Here is a 21,746-nt window from a genome sequence, read left to right on the forward strand (position 1 = left end):
ATATTAACGGTGAATGTGCAGGAAAATATTTTAAAATTTCAGAGGAAGTTTTTTTACGATATCAAGTGACACGAAACAAAGTATTTGGTATAAAAACAACAATTGTACTGCCACACAGAGATTTAAATCGCAAAGATCTGTAGAGCTAGCCCAAGACTAGCGCAAGAGCGACATAAAACGCGAGATCTCTATGCGAGAATAGTAGTATCCCGCGCTTTATGTCGCTCTCGCAAAAGACGCGCCCTGTCGTGCTAGCCCTACTGAGGAACACTACTACTGCACCCATCATCTAGAGATATGACATGCATTGGAACATAATATCTCAAAAATCCTGTGCCAGTAACTGCACTTGATCTCCTCACTATTCAACTCGGAATACACCACTACTGGTTTGCGGTTAAAATCAGTAGGATATGTAGACGAAAATCCTGCATCAGTAGAAAGAAAGATTTAAAAGTCCTACCTCTCATTGGGTGAAGTGGAATACATTCTTCACCTTCTCCTGAAAAGTTGTTATTTTGCAGATGTGCTCTTATTCCACCAAGGGTGCGACTTAATTACCAAAAAATACAGTTTAGTTCATGGCGAAAAAATCGTCAACTAAAAAAGTCTAGACTTTTTGAGTCGACGAGTTGGCTTCTTATGAGCTCTTATCGCAACCTTCTTGTTCGACGATTGACAGTTCGGATAGTCAAACTTTTGACAGATAATTAATAGTCGCCACGGTTTAATCTGTCAAATTATAGACAGATAGTAATAGAACGTTAATGCCGTTAAGGTGGATTCACAATGAACCTGCGTTTGGTGTTAAGTAACACGCCTGTCCATTCCTGTTGCAGTGCCACTCAGAGCTTTAAATCGCAAAGATCTGAAGTACAATGCCACTGCGCCACCCTAAAATTTAGCTTGACAAGTACCATGTGCCTGTAATTTCACCTGTACCCATATCCTTCATAACCGGAATGCATTAATGGTCACATTACCGCTTGGCGGCAGAAATAGATAAGGTGGCAGTGCTTCCCTGGACGAATTCTTTCACAAGGAGCTCTGCCGCTATTGCGACCTAAAACATAGTCTTTTATTATTAATGTTTAAACCGAAATTAAGTAATAATATGCATATATCACAAATCGAGAATTGTTCCAAGTTTTATCAGGTAGTAGTAACTTGAAAATAATTTGGAACGATAACTATCTTCAAAATTAGGAAACTACTATTTAAAATGTACTTTTTTGCTCGGTTATCCCCATTGTTTACATTTTGGATATCTATCAACATTTGAAATAGGGGCTAAAAATGTAATAAGCGTTTTTACACCTACCTATTTTTTATTTACGTTTTCAAATGTTAGTACAATACAATACGAACGTTTAAAAGTGATATAATCTAGTGAGGTATCATATCATTTTAAATATTTACTAGATACTGTTCGTCACTCACGTTTGACTTCTCTTCTCAATAAAAATCTTTTTAATTGCTCTGAACCAGATTTATTGGCACGGCCTGTATATTATTAGCCATTTATAAGGCCAATGTGGCGTAGTCTGATCCGTGTAAGAGATCCAATTGCGGTTTCATTGAGCTGAGGTTTGTTATTGGAATCTATGACTATATATGTGTGTCAATTTTCGTTTGATGTGGAATATATGGGGGATCATTTTTTTATTTCATTAATTTCTATTTAATTATTATATATATATTTATAATATTATATAATTAATTTCCTGATTGGTAAAAAAAATAGACGTATGTACCTGGTGCTGAGGTTTTTGCCATTGCTTCACACTGCAAAATGTTACTATTTTTGGTATCTAACTCGCATATATTTATTCATTTCAAACAAACCAACGTTTAGGGTTCTTTACTACTCTCATTGTCACGCCTGGCTGAAATACGAAAGTCATCAACCAGATATGTCTAATATTAACGCAAATAATAGTAATAGCTTTTGTTTTAATGACCAAGTCAAACGAGGGTTGTATGCAAGAGAAGTTTTTCGCAATAGAACAACGCTTGTCATGAATGTAATTGTATAGAAGCCAAAATAGCTTCAATGGTCTTTTTCAGAAAGATTAAATAGGTCTAAAAATGAAGATGCCAATACGGCATTTGTTTTTAAATTATCTCCAGTTTTAATCTTACATTTATATTTTAATTTCCATAACATTTTGTTTTATAATATCAAGTGATGGGACGAACAAGTCCTGCGCCTGATGGAAAGCTACACGCCTGTTCGTAACAGTTGCAGTGCCACTCAAAGCTAAATCGCAAAGATCTGAGGGGTGCTGTCACTACGTCCGTCACCCTTACATTTAAGTTGCCAAGTCCCATGTGCCTGTAATTTCACCAGCCATAATCCTTTAAAACCAGAACGTGGTAATGCTTACATTACTGCTTGGCGGCAGAAATAGGTAAGGTGGCAGTACTACTACCCTGGACGAGCTACTCCTACTAAATACACATTTATTTATTTATTTAAAAATTATTGTACAAAACACTGAAGTACAAATGGCGGACTTAATACCATAAGGCATTCTCTACCAGTCAACCATTGGGCCAAACAGAAAAAAACACAATATGTTGGTGCTACACTCAAACAAGAAGAACAATATGCTAGAAAGCTAATCGATAATTTGTATGGTATAAATAAATAGCATCATATAAACATACTTATACATACATAATAAACCTACATATATATAATAATAACAAATAATATAATGTATGTACCCAAAGCAACATTATACAGAGTCTTGATTTTGACAATTGTCAAACAGATGCTTGCTTAATTAGTAACTTGCATTTTATTTTTTATTTTTATGAATATGTAATGCAATAGGTATGCCCCCTAAATATATAATTGAATTATTATTAATAACTGACGCGCTCGATGCTTGTCACCTTGAGTGTACGTCATGTTAATTCAATATTGTTGCCTGCACTATATCTCTGTATACATTTACATAGCGATTTATCTCAAAAACAAATGTGTACATTATCACCGCTGGGTATAAATGCATTCCATTATATTTTTGTATAAATTTACTTGATCTTGGTCTACTTGATCTGTGACTACAAATATCATTTATTACAAATACTTAAAATGATTTTTAAGAATTACCTATATTCCACATAGAACATTATGAGGGAAACCTACACAGAAGCGTAGTCTAGGGAAATACTGTCACCATACCTATTCCTGCCAACAAGCACTAATGTAAGCATTACTGGGTTTCGGTTCTGAAGAGTAAGAGTGTTGGTGAAATTACAGGCATATGGGAATTTTCAACCTAGGTCTCTGGGTGATGGGTGGAGTGGCAGTGACTTCAAATCTTTTATAATTAGTACCTAGTAGCAGAATACTGAAGCGAGAAAGTTGTGGTTTCTCTGTGCTCTGCATATTATAATCTGCATAAATTTTTTTTCAAAGATCTGAAAATGCCCTTAGAACTTGTAACTTTGTATAGACCACACTTATGCGATAGGATAATGTATATAAGCCCGCTTCCTACAAGTTTCAATATTCTGCTCTGGAATTACATTTTCCCGCGATAGTCGCAGTAATAAATCCGAAGGTAAGTTGAAGTACGTGGCTTGAATAGGAATCTGATTTTGTAAATATTTTGTATAAATTTGTGAAGGTAATAGACACATCTTTAAACTTGTATTCTTTCTCTTGAATTGGTGTATAATTTGAATTTGAATGTGAGTAAGATATGCGATTTGCTAGTACAGTGTGGTTCTCTATTTACATACTCATGGATATATTTAGAGGAATGCTAATAAGGTTACTAAAAATTAGTCGCAATAGTAGAGCTTTTGAAAGACTTCGCCACCTTCTGGTTTGGAAAGGGTAAGGGTGCAGGTGAAATTGCCTTCGTTTGAATTGAAATTATGCACAGGCACATGGGGCTTGTTAACTTAGAGCTTAGGGCACAGTGGCAGTACCGCTCAGATCTTTGCAATTTGAAACTCTGAAACGGCACTGTTCTTGTTATGGAAAGGCGTCTCGCTTACAAGCGCACGACTTGTTCGTCACTTGTTATCGTATTAAAAAAAGCGTTTTGAACTAAGGTCAGTGCCCACCTACGCGGCCCGTTTCTTAGATTAAAATTCGTCAGCTCGTCCTTTAGTTCACTAAAGGCCTTAGCCATTGGCTTAATCGCCAAAAGCAAAAAATTTGGACGTAACAAATGCAAGAATATGTGTGTGTACATGTGAGCAGCAAGATCGCGCCTAGCCGACATGTTTAGACGTCCTAGTCAGCAAGAACTCGACAGTATTTTAGTGAAAAATATTTGGCGTGGTGCTACGAGTTTTAAACAACAATATTTTTTCCGTTTCAAGGAATGTAACGGTAAAGACAAACAATAAATTACAATTATAGAGTAGTTACGTTCCGAAAGTCACATTATCTACGTTGAATCTTACTTCCTATTGATCTAGATGTTTGTTGCACTCCTTGGAGATATCCTTAGTAACAAAGTCAAAGAATCATTTGTTCCATGGGTAAAATAAATTTACACTTGAAAACGTCACTTTTAAGCTACTGCTCGTTCACTATGCTGACTTCCCTGAGAAGAACGGGCACGAAACTTTAGGGAGTACTCTTTTTAATTAAATGCCATTGAATACACTTTGAATGAAATTCGTGTGGAATCTAGAGCCATAACGTCTTTCCATACATCTTTACCTAACACTTCTTAAATTTTGTAATATGACTTTTCAATTAAAATATTTTTAATGTAGTTTTCAAACCTAGGAAATAATTATCTTAACATAATATGCTCCGGAATGTTATTGTAAAAACATATAAAGTTCCCCATAAAAGAGTCGTTTACCTTGGTTAAACGAAATCGTGGTACCATGAGTTTGGGCTTAGACAGTATTAGCAATAGAAATCCTTGTGAATGAATTCATCCAGTGAAGTACTGTATTACCCATTTCTACCGCCAAGCTGTAATGTAACCATTACTACGTTCTAGTTTTAAAGGGTTACGGTGCTGGTGAAATTACATGCACATGGGACTTGACAAATTATATCCAAGGGTGACGGGCATAGTGGCAGCACCTCAAAGATCTTGTAATTTAAAGCTCTGAGTGACACTGCGACTGCTATGGACAGCCGTATCGCTTACCACTAGGTGTACGACCTTTTTGCTCCGTTCGTCAATCGGGAACGGTTTGGTTTTTCTTTGGATTTGAACCTGAAATGTCTTAAATCATATATCACAGGAGATCCGTTCCGCATATGGGTTGATAATATGACCGAATGTTTACAACCCCTGTTCAAATCAGTACTCACACTCAAGATCGCAGTAATGCTCAAGGATCATTTCGGAAGTACGTCAGTCCTCCGGAAGGACGTTTTAGTCAAACCGTCGTCCTTAAGTAAAGACCTTTCAGCATGACATCCATCATTAAGTATCAAGGGCGACGTGCCGTTGTTTGTACTATTCAAAGCATTTAACAAATGACACAAGATTTTGTTATGTTTCTTGGGTTACAAGAGTCAAGAAATTATTTTGTATTCCATATTTCATTCCAGTCCTTTTAGCTTACATTATTTCCTTTGATACTGAATACACTCAACATAACTTTTTCGCTCAAATTCCTTGGGGATATAGATTTGAATAGTAGCAAAAAGTTTCAAACTTATTTGCTAGCGAGCTGATTTGCATTAGTAAAAGAGTTCGACGAAAAAAAAAAAAAATATGTTATATTTTAAACTATCGAATGTCCGCAGTAGCGTTTGCGAGTAACGTTTTCTAGTAGTAAGTAAATCATTAAATGCGCGATATTGCGCGTGAAGAGTAAAAACGAGGGTTAGTCCAAAAACGTAGTTACGAAGTATTCAAATTTAGCCGTTATTAATTAGCTGGATGTCCAGCTAATCTGAAATGCATATGTGAGTATTACTACTATATATACAAGTACAGACAAATATATATTTAAAATAGGACGAGCCCTTTTTCTTTATAATTTAGGAAATAGAAGAAAATATTTATTCTAACAAGAACCTTGAAAAGTTCGGAAAATTAGATCAGATTCTTTAATTAAAAAGTTGGTCGATTTGAAGAACTTCGTCCGACACTGCAATCTTTATTCGTTGAGTACCGCAATAAATTAAAGGAAATTTTTTTACGACACTTTATTTTATAGGTATTATTTGTGAGTTTACTGATTTTTTTTGAATAAAATGAGCTTACAGCATACATGTTTTATAAATTATTACGTAAACATATAGTAGCGTAGCGTAGTCGGGTACTTAGTATCTATTCGTACACCAGAATCGCGATAAATACCAAATAGGTTTTAGTTGTAGTAGATCTCCTTGTGAAAGAGTTCGTCCAGAGAAGTACTGCCGCCTTACCTATTTCTGTCGTCAAGGGTCAGGGTTAGAGGTCAGCCTAGGCCGGGCGCAGTGGTAGTGCCTCTCACATCTTTGCAACTTAAAACTCTGAGTAACACTGTAAATGTTTTGGGCAGGTGTGCAGCTCACCATCAGGCCCACGACTTGTTCGTCCCGCCACTTGACATTATAAAAAAAAGATAGATAAACACTTTATTCACTAATATGACACAAGTACAGATTGAATACAACAGGAAAAATAAGACATTTTTTGTCATGGCAGTGAAATGGCGCTGACTCAGCATATGCCTCTTTTTATTACCCGAAGGAATCTGCTTACAGATACCCCGGCCCTGCGGGGGCAGCGCCGGGGTTACGTGGGACTGGGCTGAACCCTGAAGGGGAGCAACCCGACCGCACCAAGACCCCGGGGTGTTCCTCCTATCCGCTGCAGGTAGAGGCACGGACGAGCGATAGCGTACTCCACCAGCGGCTGGCCGCGCCCAGCGCAGCTCCTCCCCGAGAAGGGAGACATAAAGTTCCCTCGGCTCCAAATGTAAGGCTCGCCGAACACCAGACGAGCCTTCCATCTCGGGCTCCTCCATGCTGGGCAGCGAACTCCCCCGAGTCCGCTACCCAGGGGCCATGGGGCCAGGACAACATCCCCTCAACTGTGAAGTTCAGAGGATGCTCCCCCAGCCCCCGCGGCCGATCTGTTGGTAGGCTCCGCCACAACACCCTACGCGCATCCATGTGGACTCTCCGTAGAAAGTCCTTTGGAGCGCCCACCGCACGGGCCAATCGCCCAAATTCGGCCGCGGTGGACAGTGCGAGCGGCAACGACACACCGTCACGTCTTTTCCTCCGCGGCCCCACCGCCACTGCATCTGCGCCCTAAGCGGTGCAGTCCCGCCAGGGTCGCGGAGGATAGGACGATCGGCAACGACACACCGACACGTCTCTTCCCCCGCGACCCTCCTCCCCGCATGCGTCCACGCGGACCCGCTCGGCCTAGATCAAGACGAGCCCGCACGGTACGCCCTCCGCCTCGGGCCAGCCTAGCTCCATCGGCCGGCCCGTGAGTTCCTCTTAGCTTTACCGTGGGATAAAATCGACCATAGCTACTAGAGCCCCCGGGGAACCCATTCGGGGGGACTCAGCATATGCCTAAGTTAAGGCGCTGGTTTTAAGTCACAACCAACGAGAGGTACTGAATCTAGAAGTTATTTGTAATGAAAGATCTAATAAACGATTAGGCGGGAAATCGTTCATGTAATAAAGTGTGAATAGTGCACTTAAAGTAATCTATTGAATATGTAAGTGTAACTGTAAGTGACAATTATGATTGTGAGTATGTTTTAGTATAACAAATCAAACTAAAAATGTATATTTAAAAAGGCTACGAAGGAGAGTACATGGGGATATGAAAACTACTATTAATATTAAAATTTCAACAATTTAGACAGATTTTTGTAACGAGTAGATGTTGCCGGTAAAGTGCTTGGAATTTGTGTTTAGAAGACTCGTCGATATGCGTTATTATTATAAATATTTGGCGTAATTTGATAAGTTTGTGTAGTGGAAATTGACCAGCAGTGTCGATTTTATTCAGTGTCTAAGGGCAAAGTTTGCAGAGACCGATTAGCAGGCTTCCCCCAGTGGTGAATGGGGCAGTGTGCTTTCACTTCCAAATTACGGTGGGCGAGGTCGGCTAGTGAAATTTATTTACGAACTTTACCGACTCTGCATCATATAATGCAAGGAGCGTGAAAAAGGATTGATTCGTTTTGTGCCAAATTGCGTACTTTTTGGGCAACGGCAATAATTTTTCTTCTTTTGATGTCACACTTTCACCCTGTCACGTCTTATGTATTCAATTAAATAAAATGCGAGAATTGTCCCCAAATTAATGTCAACGCTGTTTTTGAAATTATGACTTTTGATGTAATAATATTTTTCCTTTGGTACAACCTCACCATTAATATTTTAAGTTATGTTTTCTTTTGTAATATCTGTAGGGTTTTATATAATTGTTTACCTTATGGACAAAATGGCGTTTACCGTAAAATGAAAAATTCGAATATGGACAGTATGGGGTATGCCGTTTCGATATATGGATCTTATAAAAACTACTACGACCTTTATGTGCGAATTCCAAATGCTTTCTTTGTAGTTGACGCCTACTGCTTCTCCATAGAGAAGTATCAACAATGTACTGACAAAATTAAATGATTCATTTGAGATACTTTTGTCGACGTTACACACACATTTAATATGTGCACACCAAGACAGTACGGTGAATACCGACATGTTTGTATGAGATGATGTAAGACCGTACATGTCAGTGCTGCCGCCCTTAGTTAAAAGGGCGCTTGTGACAAATGTCAAATCCGAAGAAATAATGTTCAAAGAAAACAAATGAAAAATGTCTGCTGTCGACAAACGAAAAGACAAAGACACTTGCTGGAAACGAAATATAATAGGTTTAGATTATATGCATAATACAAAAATAAAATATTTAATTATTTATGCTCAATTATTAAATTATTAACTCCTTATCATCTTAGATAAGATGGGCGTAAGTAACCGCTTATGCCTTTTCAACTGAACACTATTTTTATTGTTAGTGTAATAATAAGACGAAAGGGCACATGTGGTTACATGCGTCTCTTTAATTTCGTAGCATGATATTTATAGATCTTTATTATTTAGATAAAACGTAATGTTTCTACTTTATTTAAATCTATGGGCACATAGTAACCTGCCACCTTAATTTCAATAGTTTTCTGCATGTAGATCTTTAACTGAGGTAATGGCTAACAAAAAATAAATTAAACACTGGTCAAAGAAGGATTAAAATTATTAGTTTTTATTAAAAATTGTACGTATTTCAATAATTGATAACAACTGAACATAATAACTGAACAGTCTGGATCTAAAACGTCGTTGTCAGACTTGGTCCTGCTGCTGCAGTAGCAAGGTAGGGTTCCTAACACTCGTCCTTTTTGTAACACGTTGCCTAGAATTATGTTGCTTTCTCACCTACGTACTCGTACATTATTACACTGAATGTTAACAAGATTTTCTGCTACTGATATGCTGTCATTGATAACTGACGCAGTACAAAAATTAGGGTTGATTTTGATTCTTAGGGGATATTGAATTTTTCATAACATTGTTAAAATTTATGTCAGGCATAGACGATATTTCAGACAACTCCGTATTGTCGTTAAAAAGCTTATGTGCACATCCATATCAAAGCAGTTTCCAACTGCTTCCTTCTTTGAATTTTATCAAGCTTTCTTGAGCATTGTCCTGATTGTTTAATGCCTTAGAAAGTAATATAAAACCACGTGAACGTTTCATATTTCTTGACAACAATATAATATAATATATGTAAATATTGTACCAAAGAAAACCCTTTAGGTTATTAAAGGACATTAATTACTACTTTATACAATCACTTCGATACATTTAGTTACTTATTAAATACTTATTTTAATAATTAAATATTTTCTACTACTATCTACGAGTACCTACATTAGAAAGATTTCCTAAACTAGAACATAATACTTATACAATATGTGATTTCAAATTATTGTTTATTTTATGACATGAATTAAACACTTTTTAGAAACAGACGTTTCAAGAATGTAAATACATAAATTGTATAAAACACAAAACTCGTACTTACCTTACGTAAATTGCTCATAAGCTTCTCGCGCCCAGGGCGCAACTGACCGAATATTAATGCGTCCCTCCCACCTACACTTCGGTTTCTCTAATAAGAAAGGGCGCTTTTCCGTCCTTGCAACGTAGTATTACCACGGAAATTATTTAATCTAATGCAAAAATAGACGCTATACCATATGCACCCTAGAAACTAGCAGAAATACTTGATTGAAAAGGCGCATGTGGTCACTTGCGCCCTTTCTATTTAGTCATAATGGCAGATGCGTCCAGGTCACCATAGTAATATCGAGCGTGTGCTAAGTCAAAAGACCACAAGTGGTTACTTACGTCGCTTCAAGTACGAATTTAGAATTAGAATGTGACTTGTGTCTTTTCGTTTACTTAACCGATTGAAATGTATTAAACAGAAGTGGCGTATATACGCAATATGTATGTATGTATGTTCTTTTTTTTGTATGTATGTTACGCTATAACTCCGGTATTTGTGAACCGATTTTCATGATTCTTTTTTTGTTGGAAAGGGGATACTACGTTACTTTTGGTGTGCGGTATTATTTCAGTACTGTCTATGACGGGGTTAAATGTCAAATAGTAATTTTTAATACATAATGTTTTAAAGAGAAAAAAGGCCGTGGTAACCTAATGTTTTGTCCCGTCTTCTCTCAAGCGGAGACCGTGGATTAGAATCCGGGATCGCACCTCTGACTTTCTCGGAATTAATATCCAAAATTTAATTTAAAATATACCTCGAGTTTTTCGGTACAGGAAAACACTGCGATGAAAGCTTTTTTTATAATATCAAGTGACGGGATGAACAAATTGTGCGCCTGGTGGCGAGTGATACGCCTATCCACAACAGTTGCAGTGTCACTTAGCGCTTTAAATCGCAAAGATCTTAGGGACAATGCCACTGCGCCCGTCAGCCTGAGGAAGTTGACAAAATCCCATGTGCCTGTAATTTCATCAGCATCTTTACCCTTACAAACCGGAACGCAGTAATGGTCACATTACTGCTTTATGGTAGAAATATGTAAGGTGGCAGTACTTCCTGGACGAACTCTTTCATAAGTAGTTCCACTGCTATTAAAGAACCTACATGTCGAAGAAGGTTGACAACACTCGGAAAACCCTTACTTATTTTAAAGTAAAATTAAATAACATGTTAATTAAAAAACAAACGACCATGGCGTAATTTTAAAAACATATATAAATTTCAAATTAAAAAAACAAACATTGCTTTAGGATTCTAAAGCAATGTTTGTAAAAACACCTAGTTTAGTAACAGTAGAGCTCCTTGTTAAAGAGTTCGTCTAGGGAAGTACTACCACCTTACCTATTTCTGCCGCCAAGCAAGAGTGTTAGTAATACTGTGTTACGTTTTTGAACGGTAAGGGTGCTGGTGAAATTACAGGCACATGAGACTTGTCAACTTACGTCTTAAGGTGACGGGCACAGTGGCGGTTCCCCTGAAATCTTTGCGATTTAAGGCACTAAGTGGCACTGCAACTGTTATGGACAGGCGTGTAGCTTACCATCAGGCGCACGACTTGTTCGTTCCGTTACTTGACATTTAAAAAAATACACCTTATATTCCAAAATATGGATCTACAGACTAATCTACAGATTTGTTTATCAAATTCAAAATTTCATTTATTAAGACTACATGGGTCCATGGTGTTAGTTACATTTACAACAAATGCTTAGAAAACTATATTAGTAATAATTTAGTACACAATCACAAAATAATAAATACAATAAAAATTATAATGAATCAAAAAACCAAATATAAATACAAAATAAAACAAAATAAAAACTAATTAATTAAATATACATGTCCAGGATTTATAAGAGCCGATACCCAATGCCTCTGTAAGGCACTATCTGGTCTATCGGCTAATGTCCTAAGTATATATTATCGCCACCATGAATAATTAATACAATCTTTTGTTTGGTGTGCATTCCCACTACCTGTTTACGAGTTCCTTGAAGCGCAAAATGAATGAAAGCGATTTTAACAATTATAACAAGTTCTCCACCCATATTACGCGCATATTCATCGCACTGCTATTACAATAGTGTTACAACTCAAAATATGTGAAATTCAAGATTATACCATTGGACGTAAAATTTGATTCTCTACACGTCAATAAAACCGTCTAAATAAAAAACAACTAAAATATATCTACTTAAGTCAACAGTGTGAGCTAGTTCTGGCCAAAATATTTCAAAAATATGAAGTTATTTTTCTCTTTTATTTTTAAATATGCATATTTGGCAAGAAGGAAATGACCTATACATATATTTACACAGATCTTTCACGGGAAGCGAGTAATTTATTTTTCGTCGATTCTCAGAAAATACACTTTTTGAGTTAATACGCTATTGTATTAACAGTGCGAATTATCATAGAATTTATACGCTTAGCTTATCTCTGTTTTGCCTTGTTGACCTATTTTCCTAAGTGCTTATAGTGTCAGTCTATTTTCCAACAGCACATTCAGGTTTGAATGAATTCGTTGTTCACTTTTGTTCTCTCAAAATTACGAACGTCAATTTAGACAAAAGCGAATATTGATGAAGAATCAAGCTTTAGTTGACAGGATATTGTTGAATGCATTGAGGAATTGCAATAACTGGACTATCCTCATTTAGAGTCTTTTTAATGGACATTGTGATTTAAGGAGGATAGTAGAATAAAATACAGCAACTTACGCGCGAAAGAGAAACTAATGAATTTGCCATCTCAATATACAATCTGTATTTTATTAAATTTTTTATAATTTATTTTTATTTACATAATATCAAGTGACGGGATGAACAAGTCGTGCGCCTGGTGGTAAGTGACACGAATATCCATAACAGTTGCAGTGCCATTCAGAGCTTTAAATCGCAAAGATCTTATGGGCACTGCCACTGCGCCCGTCCCTCGTGCCAGTGATTTCCCCAGCACCCTTACCCTTTTAAATCGGAACGCAGTAATGCTTACGTTACTGCTTGATGGCTTACAGCTACTAAACATAGATAGACGATAGAGCTTCTTGTGATAGACTTCGTCCAGAGAAATACTGTCACCTTATCAATTTCTGCCGCCAAGTAGTAATGTCCGGTTTTGAAGGGTCAACTTATGTCTCAAAGCAATCGGCGCAACGGCATTGCACCTCAGATCTTTGCGATTTATAGCTCTGAGTGGCATTGCAACTGCTATGAACAGGAGTGTCACTTACCACCAGGCGCACGACTTATCGTGCCGTCAGTCGGTAATAAAAATATAGAAATCTGCCTATCATATCCCTATCATATGATGCCTAAATTTTTTTTTATCAATTCAGGTTTAGCGCAAAACTGCTAGAGCGGGTATGTGCGGCGATGGGAGGCCGGCGGGTTGCGGCACTGCTGGTATGTGGAGGAGGGTCGGCTGCTGCCGCTGTTGTGACTGCCGCCACACGCGCCGGTGTCCCCGTTTTGCGGGCCTCACCGTCGCATCTTCAATTCTCCTACACCATCGCTAACGTGAGTTACTTAACCAATATTTGAAAGTATCTGTCGTAAAGATTCTAGAATCGTTCCTTAAGAGTCGATACCACATTAGCTCGCATTCAAATATTGCCCTTACTAATATGGTTCATTTTGCTTGGGTTGAGTGGCAGGGACGCAGGCTTTATTTCAGAACTTATTTTCTTACAAATGAAATTACAGCCATTTGGAAAATGTATATATCGTATAGTATTCGTGTTATATCTAATTCAGTTGATATAAAAAAATATCATTGGTAAGTATACGTATGCAAAGTACCTATTGAATACAGCGGTTTTCTTGTAAAATTTCGAGGTTGTGATGTGGCTTTGTATAAACCAACCCATTCCCTAAACCTGTAACATCCAACCGAACGAAAAACTCAAATGACCGATGACATAAAAGCAAAATCATGATAATTGTATTGTTGTATCATTGTTTTGTACGCTAACTCTTTGCCTCACTCCACGTCAAATAGCCTTGATTTATAAAAATTAAATGTTAAGTTTAAATTAGAAGATTTCATTCTCTGCAACGTGAAATCGTAGTCCCAGTTATTATTGTAAAAAACCTCCGTAAATATTCACAAACTGCTCAATGAAATGCCAGGCACAGTAAAGAGAAATGAACTGCTGTGCAGCAATTCTTTACCAGATGCACCTATTGAAAACAATTCAATCCAACGGACTGTCCGATCGTAGTAGTGTATACTCAGGGAACTGGATTCGGGTTTTAAGTTTATTTTCAACTAAACGAAAGAAAACAAAAATTCAAATTGAAATTCAAATATATTTATATCTGTGGCCGTAGCATGGCAATATATCGCATGCAACGTGTGATAAACCTCCCCGTGACATATTTATTTCAATTAATACAGCTATGTGGCCATGATATATTTTTTATTGCGAATACTGAATCGGTAAGATAACGCACAAGGGTCATTCGTTCTTTTTGTTTATTTGGTAATTAGTTATTGGTACCTATACATTGTGAAGAACAAGGATCTTTGTAGTTTAATCATCACTGAGAAAACGATGAAACAAAAAATGACACATTTTTGTATTCAGTTTTTACATATTTTACATTATATTAGTTATTATTTAAGTATATTTAATTATTCTCATGATGATATGAGAACTGTATTAAAAATGTTCTCGTCGAAGCGCTCGCGATGCGACAACAAAAGTGACGTCACGGTGCTCGTCATGTTAACTATTGTGATAAAGTTTAAAAAATGGTGGTTTTATCACTCGAATTTGATAGCTAATAGTGTAGTTTTAAACCTCGTAAATTTTGAATATCAACCGGGAATCTAATTCTTAACGGAATTTGTGTCTTTGTGAATACGACAGTCAGGAATAGTCAATTTATTTTTATTCTTCGTGTTAATGTTATGTTTGTCACTATTTTTCAGAAAGAAGACTTACTTATGAAGAACATTCATAACAAAAAAATTACATTTTCACCTCACTAGCTCGGAAAGGCTTTCATTCTTAATATAGAAATCTGTCCGCAAAAGCGTTTATTGCACGCTAGCGTGGAAAAAATTTTTGAACTTGTCGATGTACTGTGATGCACCTACTTTTTATTTCGATGAAAAAAGAACATAACGACGTAAATATATATGTTTATTTTTAAATTTTATTCTTATTATTGTTGATATTAAATTGATAACGATTATTAATTTTGCTATATTTCAACTGTTTTTCTTTCATCTACCCTTTGCCTGGCTATAGTGAGGTGAAAAGTTGTGAGTTTCACTTGGCAGCAAAGTTGTTTTGCGTCTCGTGCCTTGAAACCCTCGCTACACTCAGTATTTAATTTTTGAACCATTCGCTTCACTCGGGGTTGAATCCTTCGCTTGCTCAGGAATCAATACAAGCACTCGCGCCAAACAACAACTTTGCAGCCTTGCATAACAAATAACTATTGTAACTGTAGTAGAAAAAATAGAGTGGTTTGCATTAATATTAGAAATTGTTTGATGACTTCACAACCTCAGTCAACTGTGACCATGGGACCTGTAAAGGGCCCGAAACGTCGGGTTGTTTGAAAAACAAATATACGCGAATTAAATCCGGAAAAATAGTTTCATTTCCTATGTGTACCAATCGCGAAAACCTAAGAACTCGATATTAGAGTCTTAGGATAATAACGCAAGAATATTAGAGTTATGTTTTATAAAATTTTTATGAAAGGGGAATTTTGAAATTACTCAATATATGATTTGTTTATGTTAGATATTTATTATTTTAATGATTTTCTTCTATACTTTGGTATTGCTTTCTTTTTGGCCAACCCAATAGTCGAAGAAAATGTACAGTATAGCAATGAAGTAGTAATATATTTAATGAGTCACTAAGGGAACGGTGAAAAACTTATTTAACTGTTTGTATTTTGTGCAGTGAAATAGAGATAAACTTTCCTTTTATCGAAGTAAGACGAACAATTTAACATGATAATGTAACAGATGTGACTTCTCTGAAAATGCTCCGAAAGTTTAGTAAATTTCACCCCATTGAGACCCTCCTGCCGTCCTCAGTGGACTGGAACAGGTATATTCTTGGGATGGCCTTGCGTAGTTACAGTTGTTGGCTACTCGTGTATAAAGCCACAAAAGAGACTTCCTTTCGTATTCGAGTTTGAAATAGTTCAGTAATTATATTATTATCAATTTTCAACTTATTTGCATATAACATGGTATAATAGACGATGTAACTAAAGACAGTGCCAGAATAAACATGTTTCGCATATATTCATTGACTTACAAATAAATGGACGACGGGTCTAATACAAAAACCACGAAAAAAATGTCCCAAGTTAACCTATTCGAAATTTAAATTGTTATGTCATCGCAGTATCGCGCTGTCCGTAGAACAAATGAAGACTAAAGCGGAGTGTCGCGCTCTGTATACGATTTTAGCGCCTTACAAGTGCGGACACTTTTTAGCGCGGACCCGACGTCCATATAATTGTAAGTCAATGCATATATTACATAGCATGCAAATGTCTTGTTTCACAATGTCAATATCGCAAACATGTCAAGTTACAAGTTATTAAATTTGTGGAGAATCTTCTTAGGGTATGGAAAAAAGAATCTTAAATATCAAGGTAAAATTGTACACCTTAAATCCTGTCATATATTTCGTTTATATCATAAACATTATTTTCATTTAACTTTTTCATTTAATTTTTTCATTTAAAATTTTTGTACAACTTCAAAATCTTTTTATTAGACAAAAAGTTAAAATACATTTGTACAATTAAACATTAAATACTAGAATGTAAAACTAGAATTAAATTACGTATATGAATAAAATTGGGTCCCCGCAGCAAGGTGCCTAAGATGCTGACAGCGTTCTCCGTTTGTATTGCTATGCTAATACGTTGGGCGAGGTAGGTGCCGGTTCTTGGGTTTCCTAGACAGTCTATTAATTGTATAACTTGTACTTGAAACGGGTTTGACCTTACTCCCGTGATTATACGCTGTTGTTGTCACTGCTACCCGACTCATTGCTCCACAACCACACCCCAAGCAACCAACGAAGGGGAAGATGAAGCGGAAACTCATCTCTGGAGCTGTGTCGTCAGTACCATCGAGACGAGTACACAATGCGACAAGGACGGTTTCAAAAAAGTGGGAAAGAAATAGAAGTATACCAGGCATAACCTTAGTGGCACCGCCCCGACTTGCGCCAATTTTATCTATTGCGTCCAGCAGTAGCAACGGCTTTGCTATACGTGTCACGACTTCATTACTCCACAATGTTTGCGGATATTCTGGAGTACATACGGGTGACAGCTAATGCTACCCTGAGGATCGAGCAGCTGGAGTCCCACCACAATGTGAATTTTAATTCATTTGTAGTGGGAGTACCAACTCAATATCTGTCGACCTTCATGAAGGAGGACTTTTGACCGAAGGGTGTCATGTGCCGACGTTTCCGAGGACAATTACCCGACACCCGCGTTGCGTCACACGTCGCTGTCCGTACGTGTAAATAAATAAATAGTGTTTTATTATATTATTATATTATTATATATGTTAGTCTTTATTGTATGTATTTATAGGTTTTTGTAATCTGATCATAAATAAACTTTTAAAAAAAATGCTAAGACAAACGCAAAGCAGTTAAATTGCTTTTTTCGTTCTTAAATTTACTACCTAATATTAATCGGCATCAAGAAAGCCATGGTAGCCTAATGGTTTGACGGTAGGTCTATGCAGCCTCTCAAGCAGAATATCGTGGGTTCGAGTCCGCGCTTGCACCTCTGAATTTTCTGAATTTATGTGCGAAGTTTAATTAATTGGAATTTATCATGAACTTTTCGACATCTCTGCAACATCTGCAAATTTAATGATGTGTGTAAAGTTCTCAGTCCGCATAGTGCCTCCGTAGAAGCATTGTGAGAAGAAACCAGAGCCTTGTAGTGGGACTATACTACAGCATAACATAAAAAAAGACTATAGATTAATCAGATTAAATAAGACAGAACAAAAAAAATTGTTTTTGAAAAAGTGTTTTTTTTTTCGACAAATTTTTTGAGAAAGTTTTAAGATACTGTAATTTTTTAACCCAATATAATGGACGAAAACTGAAGCGATCAGTCATAAAATATCGGATAATTTTCCCCTGACTTCCCGTATGGGTTCCCGCAGCATCATCAATCTAGATGACAAAGAAAACGAGCTGAAATCGCGAGGTCGAAAATGAATATGGCTCGACGTTGATACGTGTATATATAATAGTATGCATATACACTTGTACAGCCATTACGTATACCAACAATCGCTGTCGCTTTTTGAACAGTAAAAAATAGCAATATATAAAACCAAACACAAAAAACCGATTGCATTCGGAGAAACGACAGACATGATGGCATGTTCTGAGCAAAAAGATTCGACACTATGATTTGTTATTCTCGCTCCAATTTCTCTAAACTCTGAAATGAGTTCGACATTCAATCACGGACATTTGTTTACTCTAAGGTGTCTTTCTTTGCTCTTTTTATCCAAAATCACAAAGTTCTTGAACTTTGCTTCACTTTACAAGGTATTGAAACCCTATAAGTATAAAAGTAAACCTCAGGAAAGCTGATAAAATAGCAATGGAAGTGAAGAATGTTTTTCGTTTTCATTTTTATACCAGCTTTATTAGGCAGCTGGAGTTGTGATGTGTAAACTCGGACGTCTTTGTCTATGTGATGTTTAATGATTATTATTTTTATTATTCATTATTATTATTAATAATAATAATAATCTGGAACTGAAATTTGGTCTGCTCAATGATAACAGTGTACCTTACTGGCTCTATCAACCTAAGTCAGTATTGGACAATGGCACGCATCAACTGTATTGGGACAGATCAGTCCTGACGGATAGGCCTATTCCACATAATAGGCCTGATATTATACTTGTGGAGAGAACGAGAGGCGTGACATGGCTGCTAGATATCAGTATACCCGCTCACGCGATACATGCAGCCGTAGACGCATACCACACCTAGAGGTACCGGTGATGATTTTATACCAACTTATCGGATATCGAAGTTACAACAGGTAAAAGAACTAATATTAATTGCTATTTTGGTAACTACTCTAGCAAACCATAAAGTTTTTAATGCCTGGGTCTGTCATTTAAAAAAAATAAACAACTTCAAAAATACGTCACGACAATCGTGTGTGTTATTGTTTGGGCTGGTGGTTTCGGTGTTTATTTGTTGAAAACATACCGTAAGTAGCGTTTTTTAAGTTTACCCTGAATACAAATGTTTATAAACTATACTTTAAGGAGTAATTTCATGGTAAACGTTACAACCACTCAAACGGAATATTATCATATTTATCCAAGTACACCAAAAATTTAATTAGTGATTTTTAAGTGCAGGATTTGCGGTGTATTACTGCATTTTATTTGAGATGTTTTTCTTGGTTGTACGGAGGGTATTTATTTAGCAATGCAGAATAATAATTTTTATTTATAAAAACTTGTATTTAAACTGAATGCTTTTCTAATTTGCGAAACCAAATAGCCGCCATTTTGCGGTAGGAGGTGCACATCGCGTGAGCGGATACCCAACACGCACAACCTGAAGAGATACACCGAGGAAAAGCTGAAAAAGTACGAACAGCTAGCCAAAGAGATTCGGCGGATCTGGCAGCGAGAAGTGTATGTGATGCCCTTCTTTTTGTCCACCACTGGCGTTGTCCCAAGTAGCCTGTCGGAGAGTTTAGCTAATCTTCCGACACAATTGTGTCAATTGGTTGGTGCAATTACATGCACAATCTAAAAGGCCGTCATAATCCGGACGACAGCAATTGTACGTTGCCACCTTAGCAAACAATAGACAGGTAGTGTATTGCCAATGCGGCCTACACTGCTTTTATCAACACCCATTTTAAGGTGCATTAAAAAATTCCCATAATAATAATAACAATAATAAATAATAAAAATAATAATAATAAATAAAACTAAATTAATCTTTTAGGCTTTGGGAGAGGCGAGAGTCTAAAATAGATATAATAATAAAAATAATCTTTATTTTCTTTGCAAGGTTTACACTGTACACATACATTAATTGATATATGTTATAGAGCACAATATTTGCAGAGACAGGTGCCTGAAGTAGGTTGATACTGTATTTCAGGTCGCCACGTCTCTACCTCCGTAAAAATCAATAACATTATACATCTAAGTATAGGCAAAAATAATGAAAGTTGGTCAGACAAAATTTAAAATAAAGACTGAGTTACTTAAGTATAATTATGCTAAAATTATGCGGTACAAAAGTAGTGCAATTGCTTGTGTGTGTGTGTGTGTGTGTGTGTGTGTGTGTGTGTGTGTGTGTGTGTGTGTCATTGATTTTATTATTACAACATTCCACAAGTGATGTGGTTAACTCTATGTATACTTCGGTAACTTATCACAACGTCGAAATTTTTTTGTCCGAAATAACCAAAACCAAATTATAACGAAACAGTTGTTCTTTCAGAATATGTTGAATGTTTACCGCAAAGACTCGATTAGGTTCGATTAAGTTAGATTTAAAAGAAAAAACATTTTCCCCTCAAAATTACTTTCGAGGTTATGAAATTTTGATTAAACGTTATTTCTGGAAAATGACATTTCGGGCTACTGACAGGTAACCGTATACTTTGCATCGAACAATATTGGAATTGTAATTCCAAAATGGAACGGTAAATTGAAGATGAGAGCTTGATTAAGGAACATCTGTTTTTGGTTGATGTAGGTACTGTTGAATTAGAATGTCATTTTTATCTCATTAAGATGGTAGCCGTACGGAATTTGCTTTTAAAGTTGTCTTTCTTTATTCAGTTTGAATACAAATCATTGGTTTCGTTTATTTTTGTGAACTTTCTTGCACAACAGACTATCCGTCATAGTGTGCGTTAATATGACGCTTTTCAACCAATGGGCTAAACAGAAAAAAATCATAGATTGGTGTTACATCTAAAACAAAAATTACAAGATACTATAAGCCAACATTTTTTTGATAGGTAAGGGCGTTTAACATCAATTCAAATCTACATACGTTTTTGTAGTGTTTTCGTAGTTGGATGCCAATGATACTAACCTTCACATAAAATAGATTTAGTAATAGTAGAGCTCCTCGCGAAAACGTTCGTCCAGGGAAGTACTGCTACTTTACCTATTTCTGCCACCAAGCAGTAATGTCAGCATTACTGTGTTCCGGTTTTGAATTGCAAGGGTGCTGGTAAAATTACGGGCACTCGGGACTTGTCAACTTAAGTCTCAGGGTGACGGGCGCAGTGGCAGTGGCCCTCACACCTTTGCGATTTAAAGCTCTGAGTGGCACTGCAACTGTTATGAAAAGGCGTGCAGCTTACTATCAGACTCACAACTTGTCCGTCCCGTCACTTGATATTATTTAAAAAAAACATGAAATAGATATTTAGTATAGGTCACAATGCTGAAGCGTGTTTACAAATGGGATATCACCCTTAAGGTATGCGTGCGCGAGTGCGCGAGTGTGTGTGTGTTTCGTTTTAACTTGACAATGTACTTTCGTTATTGTAAATAAGCTTCATGGAATGAGATTTATTGTGGAAAAAAATCTCTTTACTCGCTGATGCCAAAGCTGCTCGGTATACTCACAGCCTACAAAGTAGCTCATGCTGCTTGCTTTTTCTTCAATATCTGTATACC

General features: G+C 36.7%; 1 protein-coding gene across 1 annotated transcript in view; it reads left to right on the plus strand.

Moving 5' to 3' along the window:
• The window catches only part of LOC113236654, a 133,559-nt gene that overhangs the window by 45,427 nt on the left and 66,386 nt on the right, over nt 1–21,746 (plus strand). The window contains exon 2 of the mRNA XM_026472816.1: nt 13,375–13,555. Within this exon, the coding sequence (XP_026328601.1) occupies nt 13,375–13,555 (181 nt within the window). The remainder of the gene's footprint in view (nt 1–13,374; nt 13,556–21,746) is intronic.

Source organism: Hyposmocoma kahamanoa, unplaced genomic scaffold (assembly GCF_003589595.1).
Source record: "Hyposmocoma kahamanoa isolate Upper Pololo Valley unplaced genomic scaffold, ASM358959v1 92, whole genome shotgun sequence".
Taxonomy (NCBI): Eukaryota; Metazoa; Arthropoda; class Insecta; order Lepidoptera; family Cosmopterigidae; genus Hyposmocoma; species Hyposmocoma kahamanoa.